General features: G+C 36.7%; 1 protein-coding gene across 1 annotated transcript; it reads right to left on the bottom strand.

The window, feature by feature from the left end:
• Window positions 1-3,783: 3,783 nt before the first annotated feature.
• Window positions 3,784-17,663, bottom strand: LOC139125698 (dimethylaniline monooxygenase [N-oxide-forming] 2-like). The gene is made up of 7 exons (XM_070691798.1): window positions 17,540-17,663; window positions 12,374-12,823; window positions 9,402-9,457; window positions 8,495-8,671; window positions 6,242-6,461; window positions 5,146-5,381; window positions 3,784-3,993 (listed from the first exon to the last, which is right to left on the bottom strand). Exons 1-7 carry the CDS (start codon window positions 17,658-17,660, stop codon window positions 3,784-3,786), a joined length of 1,470 nt encoding a protein of 489 aa, XP_070547899.1. The 5' UTR covers window positions 17,661-17,663.
• Window positions 17,664-18,613: the final 950 nt, after the last annotated feature.

Consider the following 18,613-nt stretch of genomic DNA (forward strand, 5'->3'; position numbering starts at 1 on the left):
ACCAACTGTTTATTTGAATGGGTATGTTATTTCATTGATTATTTTTACGTACTAGAATCCGCGGTCACAGGCATGCGTGTTGCCCTGTTTCCGACCGTTTTTACGCTGTTCTCTCTGACAGCCTCGTCTACCTACAGATACGCTATACGTGTCCTGCGTGTATACGTACTGTTAAAATTAAGGGTGTGTCAGGATATTTCATGTAATTGGGTGTCATTTTTTACAATACAATACAATACAATACAATAGCTCTTTATTATCCCAAAACATGGGCAATTCTTTGTACGACAGCGGACAAGTCAAAAAGTTACACAGATAAGACATGTATAAATATTTAAAAAAGGTCAGTGACGTTAAAACACATTAAAAGCAGAGATGACTAGTCGTTTCTGTTTGATTCAGTACAGAAATTGCAGTGGGAATGAACGAATGTTTTGATCTATTTGTTCTAGTTATTGGAACCCTATAACGCCGGCGAGATGGTAAAATATTGAATTCCTTGTAAAGTGGGTGGTGATTATTCCTGACTATAGAATTGGCTTTGTGTAAACTTGTTTTTATACAAGTACTGAGATTAGTTTGTTGCACTCCAATTATTTTACTACAGATGTTTACTATTCTACCAAGTTTGTTCTTGCACTGTACAGTGAGTTTCCGAACCAGCAAATGAGTGAAAAACTTAAGACACTTTCAATACATGATCTGTAAAAAAGCACAAGCATTCTTCTGTCAACTTTGAAGAAATTCAATTTCCTCAAGAAGAACAGACGCTGCTGGCATTTACATAAAATCATATTAATGTTATCCTCCCATCGCAGCTTATTATCCAAAATAGAACCCAGATAGTTGTATTTCTCAACAATTTCACTTCTTTACCATTAATAATTGTTTTAGATAATAAGGTTCATCGATAGAGTATGTTACTGAAAGACCACATCAAAAGATCGATGTCGGATAAAAATCTAGATTCTTAAAAAAAGTTTTTCATCCGACAAAAACGATATTCTAGTTTGATTTGGTTGAGAATTCTTAAAAACGATGATGTAATTACTTAGTTTTGCTCCCTACATTGCCGTAATTGCAACTGGAAAACTTCTATTTCTTCTAGTTATCTGAAATAGACATTTTTATATTGATGCATGTGTTTACATTATCTTACCGATAGGTTTTTAACAAAAGTAAATATGTTTTCATTAGAATACTGTCGTTATTTTCAATTTTCCATATTCCTGATTGTGTTTTAAGTATGATTGGAATTATCACAGTAAAGAAATAATGGGAACATCTGATAATTATTCATCAATTAAGTTTCAAGGAGTATGGTAAAACTTAAAGAATTAAGATTTTCATCCGACATCCATCTTTTGACGTGGTCCTTAAGTTAATTAACTATTTCTAATTGAATTGAATATCATGTTTTAAATATCATGAAAACAATTACATAAGTACGCCAGATGGTGAATACTTACTAGTATTAATGTAACGTAGATTGTACTTATCATATATTCTTTCTGATTATAATTTTAGCATTCTTTGAGTGAGTTCGGGTTCTGATTTAGTTATTTGTACATTTGTCTCAAACATTAGATGACGAAGCTCTATCAAGCACTAAACGACCTGATCCCTCCTCTAGTGTCAAATGTCACCTCAATCTGATTAAAATCAGATGTAGAGTACGGCGACGTCTTCTTATGCGTACGCGGTATTCTCTCGCTGTAGTGAGAGACGACAGCGAGAGAATACCGCGTACGCATAAGAAGACGTCGCCGTACTCTACATCTGATTTTAATCAGATTGTAAAAACCACCAGATTTGATTGATATTTGGCCTAATTATTTGATATTATTAATTTCTTTAAAAACTTAAATTGCTGCCTCAATCTGGACGAGTTGAGTCGGGTGACCAAATCTGATATGTTCCCGCCAAAATTCATGTCTTTATTAATTTAATATTCAAACCGACACCCATAACATTTTCTTGATTTTCTCAGCACGTTTGGAAAAAATATATATGTTCTTTCAAAAAACATGGCACTTAGGGAAATCTATCTATTTTCTTTGTGACATTCAAAACGTTCATGTAAACAGTAAAAAATATTGTATTTTTTATTGTTTGTGAAGAAATGTTAATTTAAATTCTATAATTTTGCATCTGGAAGTAGTTTATTAAACCCAAGTTTCTATCCCTTTTGTACATTAATTGGTCGTAATATTTTCAATACTTTGATGGCAAGCGGTTAGAATTTTTTTTAAGTTATTTGCAATATACAATTTTTGCGGAAACTGACAGATTTTGGTCACATAACTTGGCTTAGGTAATACATTCTGATAAATTTCAACTTGATCAACCGCGAAACATATTTGTTAGCAATTTTTTACAATTGCTGACCAGATCTGATTAAAAGTACGTTCAAACTGATTTTACATGTGAGTAAACCTTTGCCCATGCAGGTTCCAAGACAAGTAATTGACCTTTCTAACAATTCTACTGTCGGTTAATAAGCTCAGAACCCCGTAAATTATACATTTTCTGAAAGCTTAGATATAGGGAAATATGTTTGTAACCATAGTGTCACCATTGTTTACAGAACTATCAGCTGAAGGGTGATTTGCTTAACCTTTCAAAATCGGTTTTCAAGCAATCAGCTTGTCGATCTCTATTCCTGTTTCCGGTGAATACCCTTTTCTTATACGTTTTGATTATACTAGCCATATTCTTCAGACGGCTGTAACTCACTTTACTTGTGTTCCTTTTGAAGATCTGTTGGGGGTTTCACCCCTTTCGGGGCGCATACTACCGTACGTTATTTATTAATGTAAAGGTATTATGCTATAGGTGAAGTGTTTATCGTAATGTGCGCTTATCATCGATCACGCGAACATCATGGGTATTTAATTTATTCTGTCAATGTCACACTGTTGGACGAGATGTGATTATAATCAAGTATTGCAAATGCTATTTGAATGACATTTATTGCTGTGAAAGAAATCGTGTTTCTTTGGTAGCTAAATGCAAAACCACAAAAGTGCCAGGGTGGAGATATAAGCAACGAACATAATTCCAAAGACGGTTATATCCTGACAGTTATATGCAATTTGTTAGTGTATTGGTGGGTGCCAAAGAGTTTGTCTCAGACGTAGCCTATGAAAGTGTGTGTTGCTATTTCATGTCGTCATTTCGTGTGACGTTCATGTGTATTTAAGAATTACATTTGTCAAAAAAGAACATTAAAACGGTCCTTCCACGCTTACCAGTAAGAAGTCATAACTGTCACATTTTGATGTCTGGAACTAACTCGGCATACCATGTAACTGTGACCGTCCATTGCTGAATGTTCTGTTCATAATCTCTTGAAATATGACGTCACCACAGACCCAATAACCCAAATCATACAAGGTAATCAAATTATCAGGTCGCATATACATAAAAAATACAATGTCAGGAAGGACCAATTTGAACAACGACTATAAGTAATACCTCACGGTGGTCCAACCAGGTGTCCAGCAAGGGTAAGCTAGCATGCTACACCACTCAAGAATGGCCTAAAAGTGTCAGAATCAATAGTAATCCATTAAAGCTAGTGAATCACTTTATTAGCCAAAGTTAAGAATGCTGTCACGCATCAAACGGTTTTCAACGGTCATCAATCTTTCCGTGTTTACAGTAAAACTTTGTATAATGAAACTTTTATTTATATTAAAAACCAGCAAAACGTTTGCTCAATTACAAACCTGTGAAAAGGGCGTTTCATTTAATTTTGAGCTGTAAATGATGGGAAGCCCTTCAGGCAAATGTTGAGTTCTCCACAACATTCAGAATTCTGTCCCTAGCACCAGGCCATGCCCCTGGACCCTGCAGGCGATACCAGTAAGGTACCATTGGACCATACTCGTAGGCAAACGCCAGTTTTGGATCTGACAAGAGCAGGCGCCAGAATGAAGGTTTCACACCAAGTATCTCGGCTACTTCGTCCATGTGAGTGGGACCTGGAACCTGTTAGAACCAAGAGAAATATGACACACTATAAGAACACAAGCCAGTTTCGTCACTCCAACATGACTAAGTATTTTGGTGGAATCGATGTCGTATGCGCCTCGAAAGCGGAAGACAAACTTTTGCTTAGACTTTCCTCAACAAATATTTAAACTTCACTCTTTCAAAATCAAGAATATAAGTGGGGAGTCACCTTGCAAATTTTGATGCCAGAGAATCAAATTACCCAAGATTTCCCCATTTTGGAAATTCAAAATGGCCGCCATCCCTGTGTTAACTCTATTGAGAAAAATAAAATTTTCGATTTTCGAAAAACTAAGACGGTGAAAAGTTTTCTTACGCCAAGAGCTTCTAAATGAGCCCCACACCTGTGGTTGATAAGAAGAGTAATTTAAAAAATTGAGAGTCCAAATATCTATCTCCGAGGCGCATTCTACCCTAATCAAGGTGTTCGATTTAACAGTCTGCTAGGAGACCACTTAAATTCATTCCGTATCAAACTATAAGCGAGCCGAAACTCAGTCGTCAAGCAAACAATTGCATTCTGTGATACGAAAACGATAATCCGTGTCATGACAAAGACGATTACTAAAACGTCTTTCGGGTTCATAGAAAGGGGAATACATTATCACTTTGCATTCATTATCCACAATATTGTCTTGTATGTTTACTAACAGCGCAAAGAAAAAGTAAATTATATTTAACAAATAAATGCTATCACTTTTAGGAAGTATTTCCCTGTAAACCGCAGAGTATGGCGACCGCCTTTTTGGTAATAGTAGCTAAAAGAAAGCTTTCCAATTTAATATGTTGGAATGGCAGTCTTGATACGTTAGCTGATGTATAGACTATGTCTTGTTTCTGGAAATAAAGTTGCTAGATGGTGTTAATTATATAAATAAGAAAATAAACCCCTGTCCCTCTCATAGCGATCCATGATTAATTTCAGCAACTGAATTGACAGGCTACTCCGGACTGAAAAAAAGACTGCTCGACACAACGATGCAAAGTAATCCAACCCTTCATATAACCTTTAAAATCATTGTACACGAATGCACTTTTATTGTCATTGATCGCTTCGACATTCAACTTCCCTGTGCATTACTGTACACGCATTTCAGATGATGGAGCTCGAGAACAAGAGTGCCTTACGTAAAAATACTTGTTTTTCATATTCTTTATCTTCTGGTCAACATCTCCTTGCATGATGGTCTTTTCAGGAAGCGATATCTTGCCTGCAAATACTTTGCTTGCTAGTCTGGCGTGCAGCTCAGCTACCGGCCACAGTGTCCCAATCGCACACATTATGTTGATCAGCGCAAGCCTTTCTGGATGTTCAAGTCGAATTGGGAATATGTTCTTGTACAGCTCAGCGTTGTCTGATTCGTCTTTGTAAAGAATAACAGAAAAGTGTTAAAAACACCCCAAAGCATCAACATCAACAAGACATCAGACTGCTGTACTGAAAAGGGGTCTCGCCAATCAATTTTTACATCCAGAGTATGATTGTGATGAGATCATCTTACTACTTCAAGGAAATAGCGTTACAATATGTGATAATCATCACACTTCCTCGTTATGCACTATTGCATTACTATGCGACTTGAAACAAGGGCCAATTTGCCTGACAACAGAGAGGCCCGCTATACATATGCAATGAAGTCAATCTAAGAATGAAGTTAGGGGCAACATCAAAAGTTCAACATAATAAATCTAACTTAATTGCTTAAGTTTGGGCTCAGACCCCCCCCCCCACCCCCCTTCTAACTTAACTGACATAAAATTGAAAAACATTGCGGACTCATACCCTGTACTAATTCTTTCAAACGACGTACCAATGTACCATTGAATTAAATAAAAATTGAAAACCATTATAAAGTAACAAAAATACGGGTGACTGGATCGGTTTTAGCGTACAAAAACAGCCTTGAAATCGTAAAATTTGCCAAAAAGACGTTAAATCGTTTTTGACTGCACAGAAATTTATTTGCCCAAAAACCCCCCACCCCCAAACTTAAGCAATTAAGTTTTTTTTCAAACATCGATCTTTTGACGTCGCCCCTTAATTTTCTCGATGAAGAATGAGATAGAAAATGACGGTAATGATCGGTGGAGATGATAATGGTGATAACTTTTGATGGTGATTCTCGGTCATGGTGTGTTTGGTATTGTATGATGCCTGTGTCATGAACTTTTTTACTTGCAAATTTTCTCATAATATTGACAGGTGACAACAAGTACACATTACCGTACAAAATCGAATCATCAATGGTTGGTACGGAGAACTTGTACCCGGTCGCAAAGATTACAGCATCGATGTTATTAAGGATTGTGCCGTCCACAAGAATGACACCATTTTGCAGAAATTCTTTAATTTCCACCACTGGTTTGATCTGGCCTTGTGTAAGCCTATCTTGCATGTCATCACTGATCATGATACTCTTCAAGGCCGTGTGTAAATCTTTACCCTGTCAATATTTAGTATAAAAGGTACAAATAGTGGTAAATGTCGCAACGCAAGGAATATGAGAGAGAAAGAGAGAGAGAGAGAGCACCTTAATCACACACACACACATTTTTTCAATACATACACATAAATATATATATATATATGAGTGAGAAATATTGGGAGATTATATATTTATCACATGCGTAGACCAACTTCTTTTATTCGAATAAAATTCACTTTCCCGTGCGATGTAATTTGGACCTGTCAGCGTGGCGGAGTTGTACGGCTCCAGCTGATTCCGTTCACATTCGGACGCACGTTCCTCTCGATGCGTCAGAGTAGTCTCTCGCTGTCGGATTTTCCACCCAAAACTTGAATTGATATAGCCGTTATCATCGAGTACAAGGGAAAGGAGGATGGTATAGTATCTTCAGATGCATTATTTTATTTGAAGGTAAAGTAGTAATGTAAAAAATACATCGAAATTTGACCTTGTCTTGCTGTTCATAGCGGCGTTTATACGTTGTTTATACTGTACGAACAAACACACTGTGCAATGCTGCAGTCGTCATTTTTACTGCTATCTAAAAATCGTGTCAGTTCCTGACTTCGGTCATAATATATGAATAAAACCACCATTGAACTGTATCACATCGTTCTTATTGGTCATTTATGTAAAAGAACTGCACCTAGGAAAATTATATTGCTCGAAACTGGCGAGGACTGGAGGAGTACGATACCGTTTGAAGATCGTACGTTCGCATATATTCTCAACGCCTTGGACGCTGTTTGAAATTGAGAGGCAAAGTGTATCATCATCCGTCGTAGTTATGAAATCATGAACAATCACAGTAAACAAAGCGCAACAAGAAACTTTTAACATTTGCCGTGTAACGTTTTTTCGACCTCGATTTTACTCGTGTCTTATGAAAACACGTCATTGGCCGCGGCTCCTATCGCGCTGTCGACGAAATGGCACAAGCTAACTGTAAACCGTGTTTGCCGTACGTTACCACAGTAAACATTCTCGCTTAAGTACGGCCTACCGCAGAAGTTCAACGGCAATAAAACACTTTGCCGATGCTAAGAATTTAACCCGTCACCTGACAGGATGATGTGTTGACTTTGATACATCATATTCTTAATATATATGTTGGATTCTTGTTCGGTCATACATTTGTCGATTTTGAGCCATGACTCGCATTTTCCCCAGTTGAAAAAAAAACAGACAAACTTTCACAACCATCGCTACCAAAAGCTTTGACGTTTTTGCTATATCCTCTGTGCCATCTCAATTTTCATCTGCACGGAATGCTTAGACACAGTTCCAGCAGGAAAAAAAAGTGCCGACCGTATACCCCTACGGAAATCCTGTAAACCGTATACCGATAGTGTGACGTCATACTATAGGGATAACTGGGTCTATGTATGTGATATATATATATATATATATATATATATATATATATATATATATATATACATACCGTAGAATATACTTCTAAAATGTAGGATATCTGTATATTAATTAGTTTTTGACCTGGGTTCATATTACAGTATTCAGGGCTTACAGACTTAGGTTGCAATGCATACCGGTACGTTTATAATCATACTCACGCGGAGACGGCACAAGAAACGCGCAATAGCTGTGAAATAGCATAGCTTTGGCAACAAAGAAAATGCAAATGCAATACAAACAGAAAGACACAGGATGCAAAAGTTATTGCGATGAATCTCTAAGCATGTAGCTTCATGATCACACAATAATTAAGGAATTAACCGCGTGACGACGACAGAAAGTTAGTGCATATTTGCTTTCTGATCAAGATACATGATAGAGTATGTTTATGATAGTACGTCATCAATACAACTTATATCGCCTTTCCTCTTGGTATTAAATGTCATTTTATAAACCTGGGAATGAGCGCTTAACAGATCTCTAAATGGCCTTTGGGGTCTCTTGAATTCATTGTTGTAGATCTGCCATATCAACTCACGACATTATTATCGATACAGCAACACTTCTCTTGTGGTTGAAATCGCACAACTTACCTGTAAACCAAACACTTGATGATCGACGACTCGCGTTTTGCTGATTTTCTCCATCGTCTTTGCCATTTTTGACGGTGACTTCATCACAGACCGAGTCATCATGTGGAACTCATAGGACAATCCGTCCTGACCGATACGAGGGAAAAACAAAGCACCATGGCGCATGCTCAGATACACCTGAAAAAAGACAGTGACCTTTCCTAGTGGTTTTGTGTGACGTTACTTCACCACCCAATTATCCCAAATTAGTTCCAATCGATTTAGAAGAATATTTCATAAAGTGCATCAAAAATGTATGTACCAATTATTGAGAAAATACATGTAGTAGTGGTTCTACAAAGTCAAGTAAACGGTATATTTGTTTACGATAATGATTATTATGATGATGACGACAATTTTGCACATATTTGTTAGTCAAAAGTGAGGAATAGTATACTACCGTTGCATAGAAGTCTAGGCTCTATATTGTAAGTGAAATCAGATCTTTGTGAGACCTCTACGTTTGTTTGATATTGATACTCAACGCAGTCTTATCGACAAAACCGCCAGCAATTGGAAATTATGTCATCCTAAGATTGCAAAGGATGGGAGCAAAAATCTGACCTCGCCTCGGACAGTCAAAAATTAAAGTTTTTTATCTTGAAATTTCGAGACGAGTTCCGTTTTGTAGATTTCCAAATTACTTCCATGCAAAATACAAAGCCAGATAATTCTTCCAGAAGGAAAGATATTACTGTATATTTTAAAGAAAGCTTTGATTTTGTGGACAGGAGGTAAAAGAAGATTGCAATAACGGACCTTTTAGAGACATTTCAATCATTGCAATGAAAACATATATAGTGCAGAATTTTGAACGTCTTTCCAATGTACTGTTACAAATCATAGTTCGAGTCATCCTGTGCATTACCTTCGCAGCATTTCTTGCAACTTCACAAGATATTTCACTGCCAGACATGTATCCACCTGTTAAACAACAGCATTACGAGTAAACGATTAAGTATAGGATAAAGCCCGAGTACTCGGGCTCTTCTGGTATATAAAGTCCAACCAAACGATAAAATGTCGAGGCCGCAGGCCGAGACATTTTATCGTAGGGTTGGACTTTATATACCAGAAGAGCCTGAGTACGAGGATTTTATCCGACTTAAAAACTATCGCCCCTAACTGATATATTTTCGTTTTCAATGTGTTTACGTCAACCGTTCCCTTTGACAATGTAACATGTTTAGCATATGAATTAAAACTTTTATTTGTGAAATAGCCTCCCAATGTAATGGAACATCCTATAAATGCCCTAGGGCACATTAGTTTATGTTTGTACCACCGCAGATTTTGTGTTGCAGCTGGTTTCCGCTTTGTTACCAAATTTGAATATTAGGGAAAAAACGTACCAGATGTCTACAGAATATGACATGTTCACTTTTGATTGGACAGTACTTTACTACGGCGCTGTCATTCGTTTCTGGAATTTGGTGACCAAGGCTTTACGAGTAAATAAAACACCCTGAATTGAGCACTCTGATTGGTCAATCAACAGAAGATAGTTTTTAATTACTAATACAGAATCACAGTGCGCATGTCCAGATAGACAATGCGGGAAAATTAACGTGACACAAAAGGAGACTAATTACATGACAGAGACAATTTGAATTATTGTAGGCCCATAATCACCCAATCCCTGAAGGTATATGGTTTCTGCTTTATTAATCCACAAACATTCTAGTTGTTTCATGATTTGTGTGTTTTGATCCACCAATCGTCAGATGATAACAGCTGTCAAAGCATTATCAGACAATGAATGACCGGGCAGTCTAAAATGAGGCACTACATACGTAGATCTTTCTGTACGAATTTTTTAAATATTAGAAAAGTTACCATTCATTCTTTTATGGAAAGGTTGTGTAGCTTGCCCTATGTATTGAATTTACATGTACGGAAGAATAAGACGTATATAACGTTGTTTGATTTGAAAGTAAGGTCATCTTTAATTTTGAAAGATTTACCGGATACTGTAGATGTGAAATACTTTGTGTCCTGTATAATAGCTCAACAAGCACGTCTTCCCGAGTTGCAGGGTTTCCAACCCAAGGTGTTACGTTCATATATATATATATATATATATATATATATATATATATATATATATATATATATATATATATATATATATATATATATATATATATATATATATATATATATATATATATTCTATACGTATACTTGAGATGTACAGATAGCTCCCAGTGTTGTTCGTAGCGTGGTTTGGTAATAGTAGATGAATAAAATTGCACACGTCTACTGATCTGCTTGTATATTTTCTGTTTATTCTGTTGGTAATTTTGATACAACGTTTCGTCCTAAAAGTAGGACTTCATCAGGTTGAAGATGTCTACAAGGGAGAATACAGACAAATACAGAACAGTGTAAGGATAGTGTTGATCCTAATTAAATGCTAAACGGACTTTACAGGCTGAGTAAATTATAAACTTACAAAGGATATAGAATATGACAATTCTTACCGTTTATGTGTGGCGCAGATGGAAAGTGGCAATTCAAAATTGGCGGTAATGGTTATTTATAGTGCCTGTCCGAGGGCGCTGTGAGCAATTGTTATTTAAATTACTTTTAGCTAAGAATGTTGAGGCCGTTGGTGACATTGTACCCAGTTTTGAAATCCAGATGGATTCTATTTTCTTGCGAAGCGTGTCATCTTGTTTTATTTATTTTGATAATCCCTATTATTGAAACGTCGTGAATGGTGTGTTGATTTTCGTTGAAATGAATCGCGACGGGAGTGTTAGTTTTGAGTCTTATGGTAGATAGATGGTTATTGAACCTGAGGCGAAATTCTGTTTTTGTTTCACCAACATACTGTTTATTGCATCTGTTGCATGTGATTAGATAGACCAGGTTTTGGAATTTGCAAGTAATGTTATGTTTGATGGTGTAAACGGAGTTTGTTACGTGACTTTGAAATTGCGTGGCATTATTGGAGTACTTACACAAATCAACTCGCTGCAAAACTGCCATTCCAAACCCACCAATAATAGCTCATAGACGAAGCCATAATCTACGAGACCTCTTGGTCCATAGCGACATACAACAGTCAAAACTTCCAGCAGGTTTCTACAAATGCGGTTCAAACAGAGGTTGCAACATCTGCAAGTACTCCAAACGGCCTCAACATTCTTAGCTAAAAGTAATTTAAATAACAATTGCTCACAGCGCCCTCGGACAGGCACTATAAATAACCATTACCGCCAATTTTGAATTGCCACTTTCCATCTGCGCCACACATAAACGGTAAGAATTGTCATATTCTATATCCTTTGTAAGTTTATAATTTACTCAGCCTGTAAAGTCCGTTTAGCATTTAATTAGGATCAACACTATCCTTACACTGTTCTGTATTTGTCTGTATTCTCCCTTGTAGACATCTTCAACCTGATGAAGTCCTACTTTTAGGACGAAACGTTGTATCAAAATTACCAACAGAATAAACAGAAAATATACAAGCAGATCAGTAGACGTGTGCAATTTTATTCATCTACAATATATATATATATATATATATATATATATATAATATATATATATATATATATATATATATATATATATGAACAGATTACTTCGAGTACAAAGTAATCTGAGGATTGCAGAATACATGAAACTTAAGTAATAGATTTCATTACTTTGTACTTGAAGTAATCTGTTTATTTACAACGCTCTGCTTAGCATTGAGCACTGTTATTTTGCATGAGGTCATCTGTATTCTTCGATATATATATATATATATATATATATAATATATATATATATATATATATATATATATATATATATATATATATATATATATAAACATCGTCTTACCAACAATTAACACCGTCTTCCCCCGAAAGTGATCTGGTTCTCGATACTCGTTAGCATGGATTTTCATGCCGGCGAAGTTGTCTATACCAGGGTAGGAAGGAGTGTACGCTGCGTTGAAGACACCAGTGCACACCATAACATAATCAAACTCTTCGGTGGTGATACTACCATTGCCGTGTTGTAGTTGTATTGTCCAATACTTGTCTCTGCCTGACGGTTTCACTGAGATAACATCTGTGTTGAATCTGATGTATTTCTCCAGATCGAAGTGTGCCGCGTAGTCCTGCAGATACTTGAAAAGAAGTCGGCGGCCAACAAATTGTGGATATTCTTTCGGAAAGGGAAAATCTGAAAATGCAGTCATCTCTTTGCTCGTGTTACTCACAACAGAGTCATAGATAGCGCCTCCCTGTCCGGGACGTAGATCCTTTGTGTAATACCATACACCACCTTGAAGACAAGGCAAAACAGTTAGAGCGCCAGAGGTAGTTAATCAATGCAAGATTTCAGAAAGTCACAGATACTAACAAAAATAGCAGAGTCGCCACTATTGATATATGGTCTACTTTTATGCTAATTTCAAAACGTTCTTTTACTGATTTCGACTGACCCTTGCCTTGCCACAGCTTAACACTTTGTTCATTGTACAACTTGGACACTTTATTGTCCTCTTGAGGGTGTTTTGTACTTTGTCCAATTTTGGAATGTACCATACCATACCCTCTGCTAGTGTGAGTTGAGTATAATAAAGACTGAATATAATGATGCAATTGACCTAATAATCAGTTAATGGTCACGCCCATTATACTTCAAGCACAGATACGATTGATTTATCACAATAGTCATATAAGATTTCGTGGATTCAGTTTTTATTCAAAGACCAATATAGAAATAACGGGCGACGCGCTGACCATTAACGTTTATTTATGGGCAAGGGCGAGAGGAAAGCCAAAAATTAACGGGCGAGGCTTGCCGAGCCCGTTAATTTGGCTTTCCTCGAGCCCGTGCCCATAAATAAATGTTAATGGTCAGTGCGGAGTCTGTTATTTCCATTATATTATCAACGAACCGGAGAAAACCGTCAAAATTTGCGAAAGTTTTCGGAGCGAACGACAACTGGGCCCCAGAACTGAGCAATACGCGACGCACTGTCACACGCGCTTTAAAATATTGGCAAACTGAAATATTTTCAGAAAAAAGTATCTCAATCAGACCCAAAAGTGCTCCATTTTATTTTGTGATTGATTATGATTTACGTTTGAGCTGTAAAGTTACGATACTTTGAGTTGTTCATCTTATTATTCATATTCACGGGCATATAAACAGACCATTACTGTGTATTTGTGGTCAGTCACGTGGTTCAGCTGGACCAATCAAAATGCGACAGGCAGGGCATGGTAATATAATTAGAAATATTAATCAAATATGTAAAAGAGCCGATAACTTACGTACGATCAATGTGCACCAGAACACATTGCATTTAGCTTTTAAAGTGGTCTAAATACAGCAGGAATTCATCATATTATGTACATGAGCATCAGCAAGTATTGCAATATTCATAAGCATAAATATCCTATAACGGCAAACGTAAATCAATAGCGGGATAAAGTGGAGTGTATGTAGCTGTAAAGAAGGCATAATCAAATTTAACCACATTTTAGGGAGCGTTCAGTTATTATGGCCGGGGATGGGCCGGCAAATTCTTCCTGCGCATCAGTAAAAATAAGTGAACCCCCCTACCCATTGTACCAAAAAAATTGATGAACCCCCCCCCTTTCAAGATGACAAAAAATTGATGACCCCCCCCCCCCCCACAGTGCTTGAGTAAATTAGCTGCACACACAAATACCTCAGGGGTATGGAGCGATAGAATCCCCCAAAAAATAGCTTAGATTTTTTCAAATGACCTTCCTTACAAACTCAAATGGTGTTAATGCTCAGATTTCCCATTCTGACTTGCTATAATTTTGAAATTACCCCTCAAAGGGGGTTGGACAGAAATTAATGGTGGATAGCAATATTTTTGCGCAAGCGTGTGTGTACATATTTTGATATTTGGATTTAATTAAAAACCAGCTGTTGATAATATTGATTCACTATACATGGTATACATATATTTTCTCATACATGTATGAGGAATCTATGTAATACTTTCTCAATGCAAAACTATATCTATGCATTTATAGATATTTGATAATTTACATAAATGTACTTAAATGAAATAGGGTTGTTACAACTGGCATGTGGACAAAAAGTTTGACCTTAGAATTTCAAAAATGTTCATCCACTATACATGGGAGTCAATGATAAAATTGTGAATAATTTTTTTTTTCCAATGAAAAACTTGGTATACTTGTGCATATACAGACGTTCAATAATTAACATAATTGTACTTGATTAGAATATGATGGTTAAAGGTGCATATTATGTGTACAAGAAATCTGATTGTGGAATTTCACTGAAAATGTTCATCCACTATACATGGGAGTCTATGAGGAAAGTATGAATAATTTTTATACAAAAATAGGTAAACCCATGTATTTGTGTACTCTCGATTATTGATACCAATGTACTTGATTAGATTAGGGTGGTAACAAATGGATGTGTTTGCCAGAAATTGGATTTTGGAATTATACCAAAATGTAGATTCACTGTACATGGGAGTCTATGAGGAAGATATGAATATTTTTTTTCCAATCCAAACTATCATTTGATAATTCATTTTAAAGTATTTAGTTAGCCTAGGATGGTTAAAGGTTGATATGTGTGTAAGAAATTAGATTTTGGAATTTCACCAAAATATTGATTCACTATACACTGGAGTCTATGAGAAAACTAAGAATAATTTTTTTACAATGCTAAACTAAATTAATTTGTGCTTTTATAGGTGTTTGATAATTGATACAAATGTACTTGATTCAAATAGGGTATTTAAAAGTTCAGATGTGGACAACAATTATGATATTAAAATTTCACCTAAAAGTATTATTTAACTTTTCATGGTACTAGTAGTCTCAGTACAGGTAACTGTTAAATAATTTCCCTGACAAAACTTGCTATATCTCTAATATGTAAGTAATAGGAATTGTTCATTGCCCTCAGTGCAGTGAGCTTGATTTACAATAAGACAAGCCTCAGAGTTGTCAAGTCAAGATGTTCATGTGACAGACAATTATACTTTTGTTCAGATGTACAGGTGAATAACTTCAGAGAATGGAATCATGTAACGAATCATTTTTATCTCCCAGAATATTTCTGAACACTGAAACTGCTTTTTGACGGGACAGATACTCATGAAAATTAAGTGACCCCCCCTCTGAGTTGTTTGAAAAATACATGACCCCCCCCCCCCTTTGCAGTTTTCAAATTTGAGGTGACCCCCCCCCCCCGGATTTTGCGGGCCCACCCCCGCCATAATAACTGAACGCTCCCTTAGTAACATTTTTAAAACACATTTTTTTTTATGTCAACGGTCGATATTTGATGTGGCGACTGCGCGCGGATTGCGAGATATCAATAAAAACATGTCATTTCCCGAGCGTATTTTTCACATCCCGAAGTTTTACGATCGTTTCTGATTTTGACCCGAAATCCCCCGAAGGTTTGTTGTTGTGCTGATTGACGATATTCTAGGGAGTCTACAACAAGTTCGAACGACGCAATCAAGTTACTTCCCACTGCAAAGACTTTATGTACAGCATTATGCCATTACCTAAGGTAAGTTTTGTAAAACTTCTCCTTAGTTTTTGTCGTTTTCATTATTCTTAATCAGTTGTACTATATTTTTAACCAATACCACATAAACATCAGTTTTTTCGTATCAAATATTAGACCCCTCCGATGACTACATTTTGTCGTCTGCCACACAGTACGCCGCGCGCGTGGTATGCGTCTATGCATACCACTCGGCACAGCGGCCGCTATGTATCAACCGCACGTAACTGTGCTAGTCACTTATGCGAATTCTGGTGGAATCAAACTTTGTTTTCCGTTTTTTCTCAGAGTCAGTAAGACTCGGCTTCCCCCAGGGGGCATGACCGATCACCGACGCGAGTGGTACTGTGGCATACAGCAGCGTAAGCGTAGACTCGTACTCCATAGCTTAGTTGACAATGGCCCCAGTGCCGAACGTTCGATGTTCGGAAGCTGAATTTAGGTGGGCCACCGGAATTCAAACTTTTACTTTTTTGAGGACATGTTTTTATCGATATCTCGTGATCCGCGCGCAGTCGCCACGTCAAATATCGACCGTTGGCATTAAAAAAATGTGCTTTAAAAATGTTACCAAGTGGGAGTGCCACTTTAATATCTGCTTATCTGCAGTGTATACACTGTGTAGCAACTTTTGCCATAGACTGAAATGGTAAATGCTGTCACTTGTATATTCTTAAATATAATTACGAACTAAATACGCGTCACCAGAGGGCTGTTTACGTAAGCAGACAGTAAATTGTGTAAAATATGATTTTATTAATCATAACATAACTCATTAATAATCATACACTGCATGAAAACGCAATAATACAAATAAATTCACATTAATAAAATGCCTGTATTATAGAATAATAAACGTGAATACACATGAATCCACATGAATACAGGCTTGCTGAATACAAGAATTGGATTCTTGACTGTATTCATCTGTATATGCACTATTCAGCTAAAATACAGGCAATAATCCATGCTAATACAGTAAGTATTATAGTGTTTTCATGCAGTGATAATTATAACAACAACGGGGTTTTGAGAAGATATTTAACAAAATAGATAACATTGTTTGTAAAATAGGTTAAATTATGCAGTATCATTCATATTAGTAATTTATTAATATTTATAATTAAGTTTTGGTCATAACAGGCTAATTGGCTCAAGGTCATCCGGCAAACAGCTCATCAGAAACGACCGAGGTTGGAGGCAAAGCCGTGAACAACATATTGATCTGCATGCATAACTATCACTGTATCGACGTATTATGTCCGTACATGTTTCTAATAAAATGGGAGCTTGTTTACATCTAATAGATCTGGGTGACTTTTGTGTTTGATCGCGTCTATTATATGGAATGTTGTTGTGCACGTTTGAAAACATAGGTCAAGATAATCCGAAACTGCATAGCCTGAACTACGCTACTTTAAAATCCTCAATATCAACTAAAGTGTGGTTTACCAAGTTTATCGTGTCTCTCGAAACAAACTGGCTCGAGTCCACCCTCTTCAAGACAACTTTTAATTGAGACCAGACCAGAGACTCCGGCACCAACAATTGCAACACGCTTTGTTGTCGCCATGCTTGTTACCTGCTGTGACCCCGTTCGAGTACTAGCTGCAACATTTGACCTGTCACCTTGACCTGCGATTTTTATTCATGATGGTCCTGGGATATAAGGGGCAGGACAATTCACGGTCACTCCACAAAACGTGGACAGTGTCACTGGTTTGGGGTGAGAGGGTCGGTTAAACTCATAGACAGTCTCGCTTTCTGCTGTCTATGGTTTAGTAGGTGATAAGGGGTTGACCCTTTTCAATGAATTTAAGTCGCAAACAGGGTAAGGTAACCTTTAATACCGACTCCAAAAGGTCATATAAAGCCCTTTAAGTGAGTATGAGGGTGACGCTAAGGCGTCAGCTTCACCGGCCTTTAGGTCCGATTATTTCCGACTGCGTCTGATGGAATGATAAGCGTAAAAGCGACCGTAAAAATATGCTTTAAGTCTCATATCACTTTAAATATTAATCAAAATGCTGTGGCTATTGTATTTTAAATATTTTGTAACCTCTTATATTAATATCCGTTTCTCGAGATGTAGCTACAATACAACATTTTGAGCCAGGAGTTCGAATGCTGTGTGTTTCTTGGTAGTTTCTTTAAATCGTTATTACTCAGTCCTGTACATATAGTAATGGGACAGACAGAAACCTTACCTGTATATATTGTGAGGAGCAGAAAGGTGTTTGAAGCACAACCTTACGATGCCATGTCATGTTCGATGTTTACAAGACATGGTAAGGAAAAAACAGTCTCAGGCTCCATAAGCCTTGGCAATGCCTGCACTCTTTATATTCTGTAGTTGCGATGCAGTGGTGCATAGTGCATAGTGCCAACGCTGTAACAACCAAACTTTGATACCACTTGTATAGTCTATGCACGTACTAATGGATAGTGTTAACACAATTGAAACTAATTAGGAAAATTTGATCTTTAAATTTTCACATTACTCGAAAGTGTTAGGAGCCATGTAGC

The sequence above is a fragment of the Ptychodera flava genome (assembly GCF_041260155.1).
Source record: "Ptychodera flava strain L36383 chromosome 3 unlocalized genomic scaffold, AS_Pfla_20210202 Scaffold_26__1_contigs__length_13983176_pilon, whole genome shotgun sequence".
Classification (NCBI taxonomy): domain Eukaryota; kingdom Metazoa; phylum Hemichordata; class Enteropneusta; family Ptychoderidae; genus Ptychodera; species Ptychodera flava.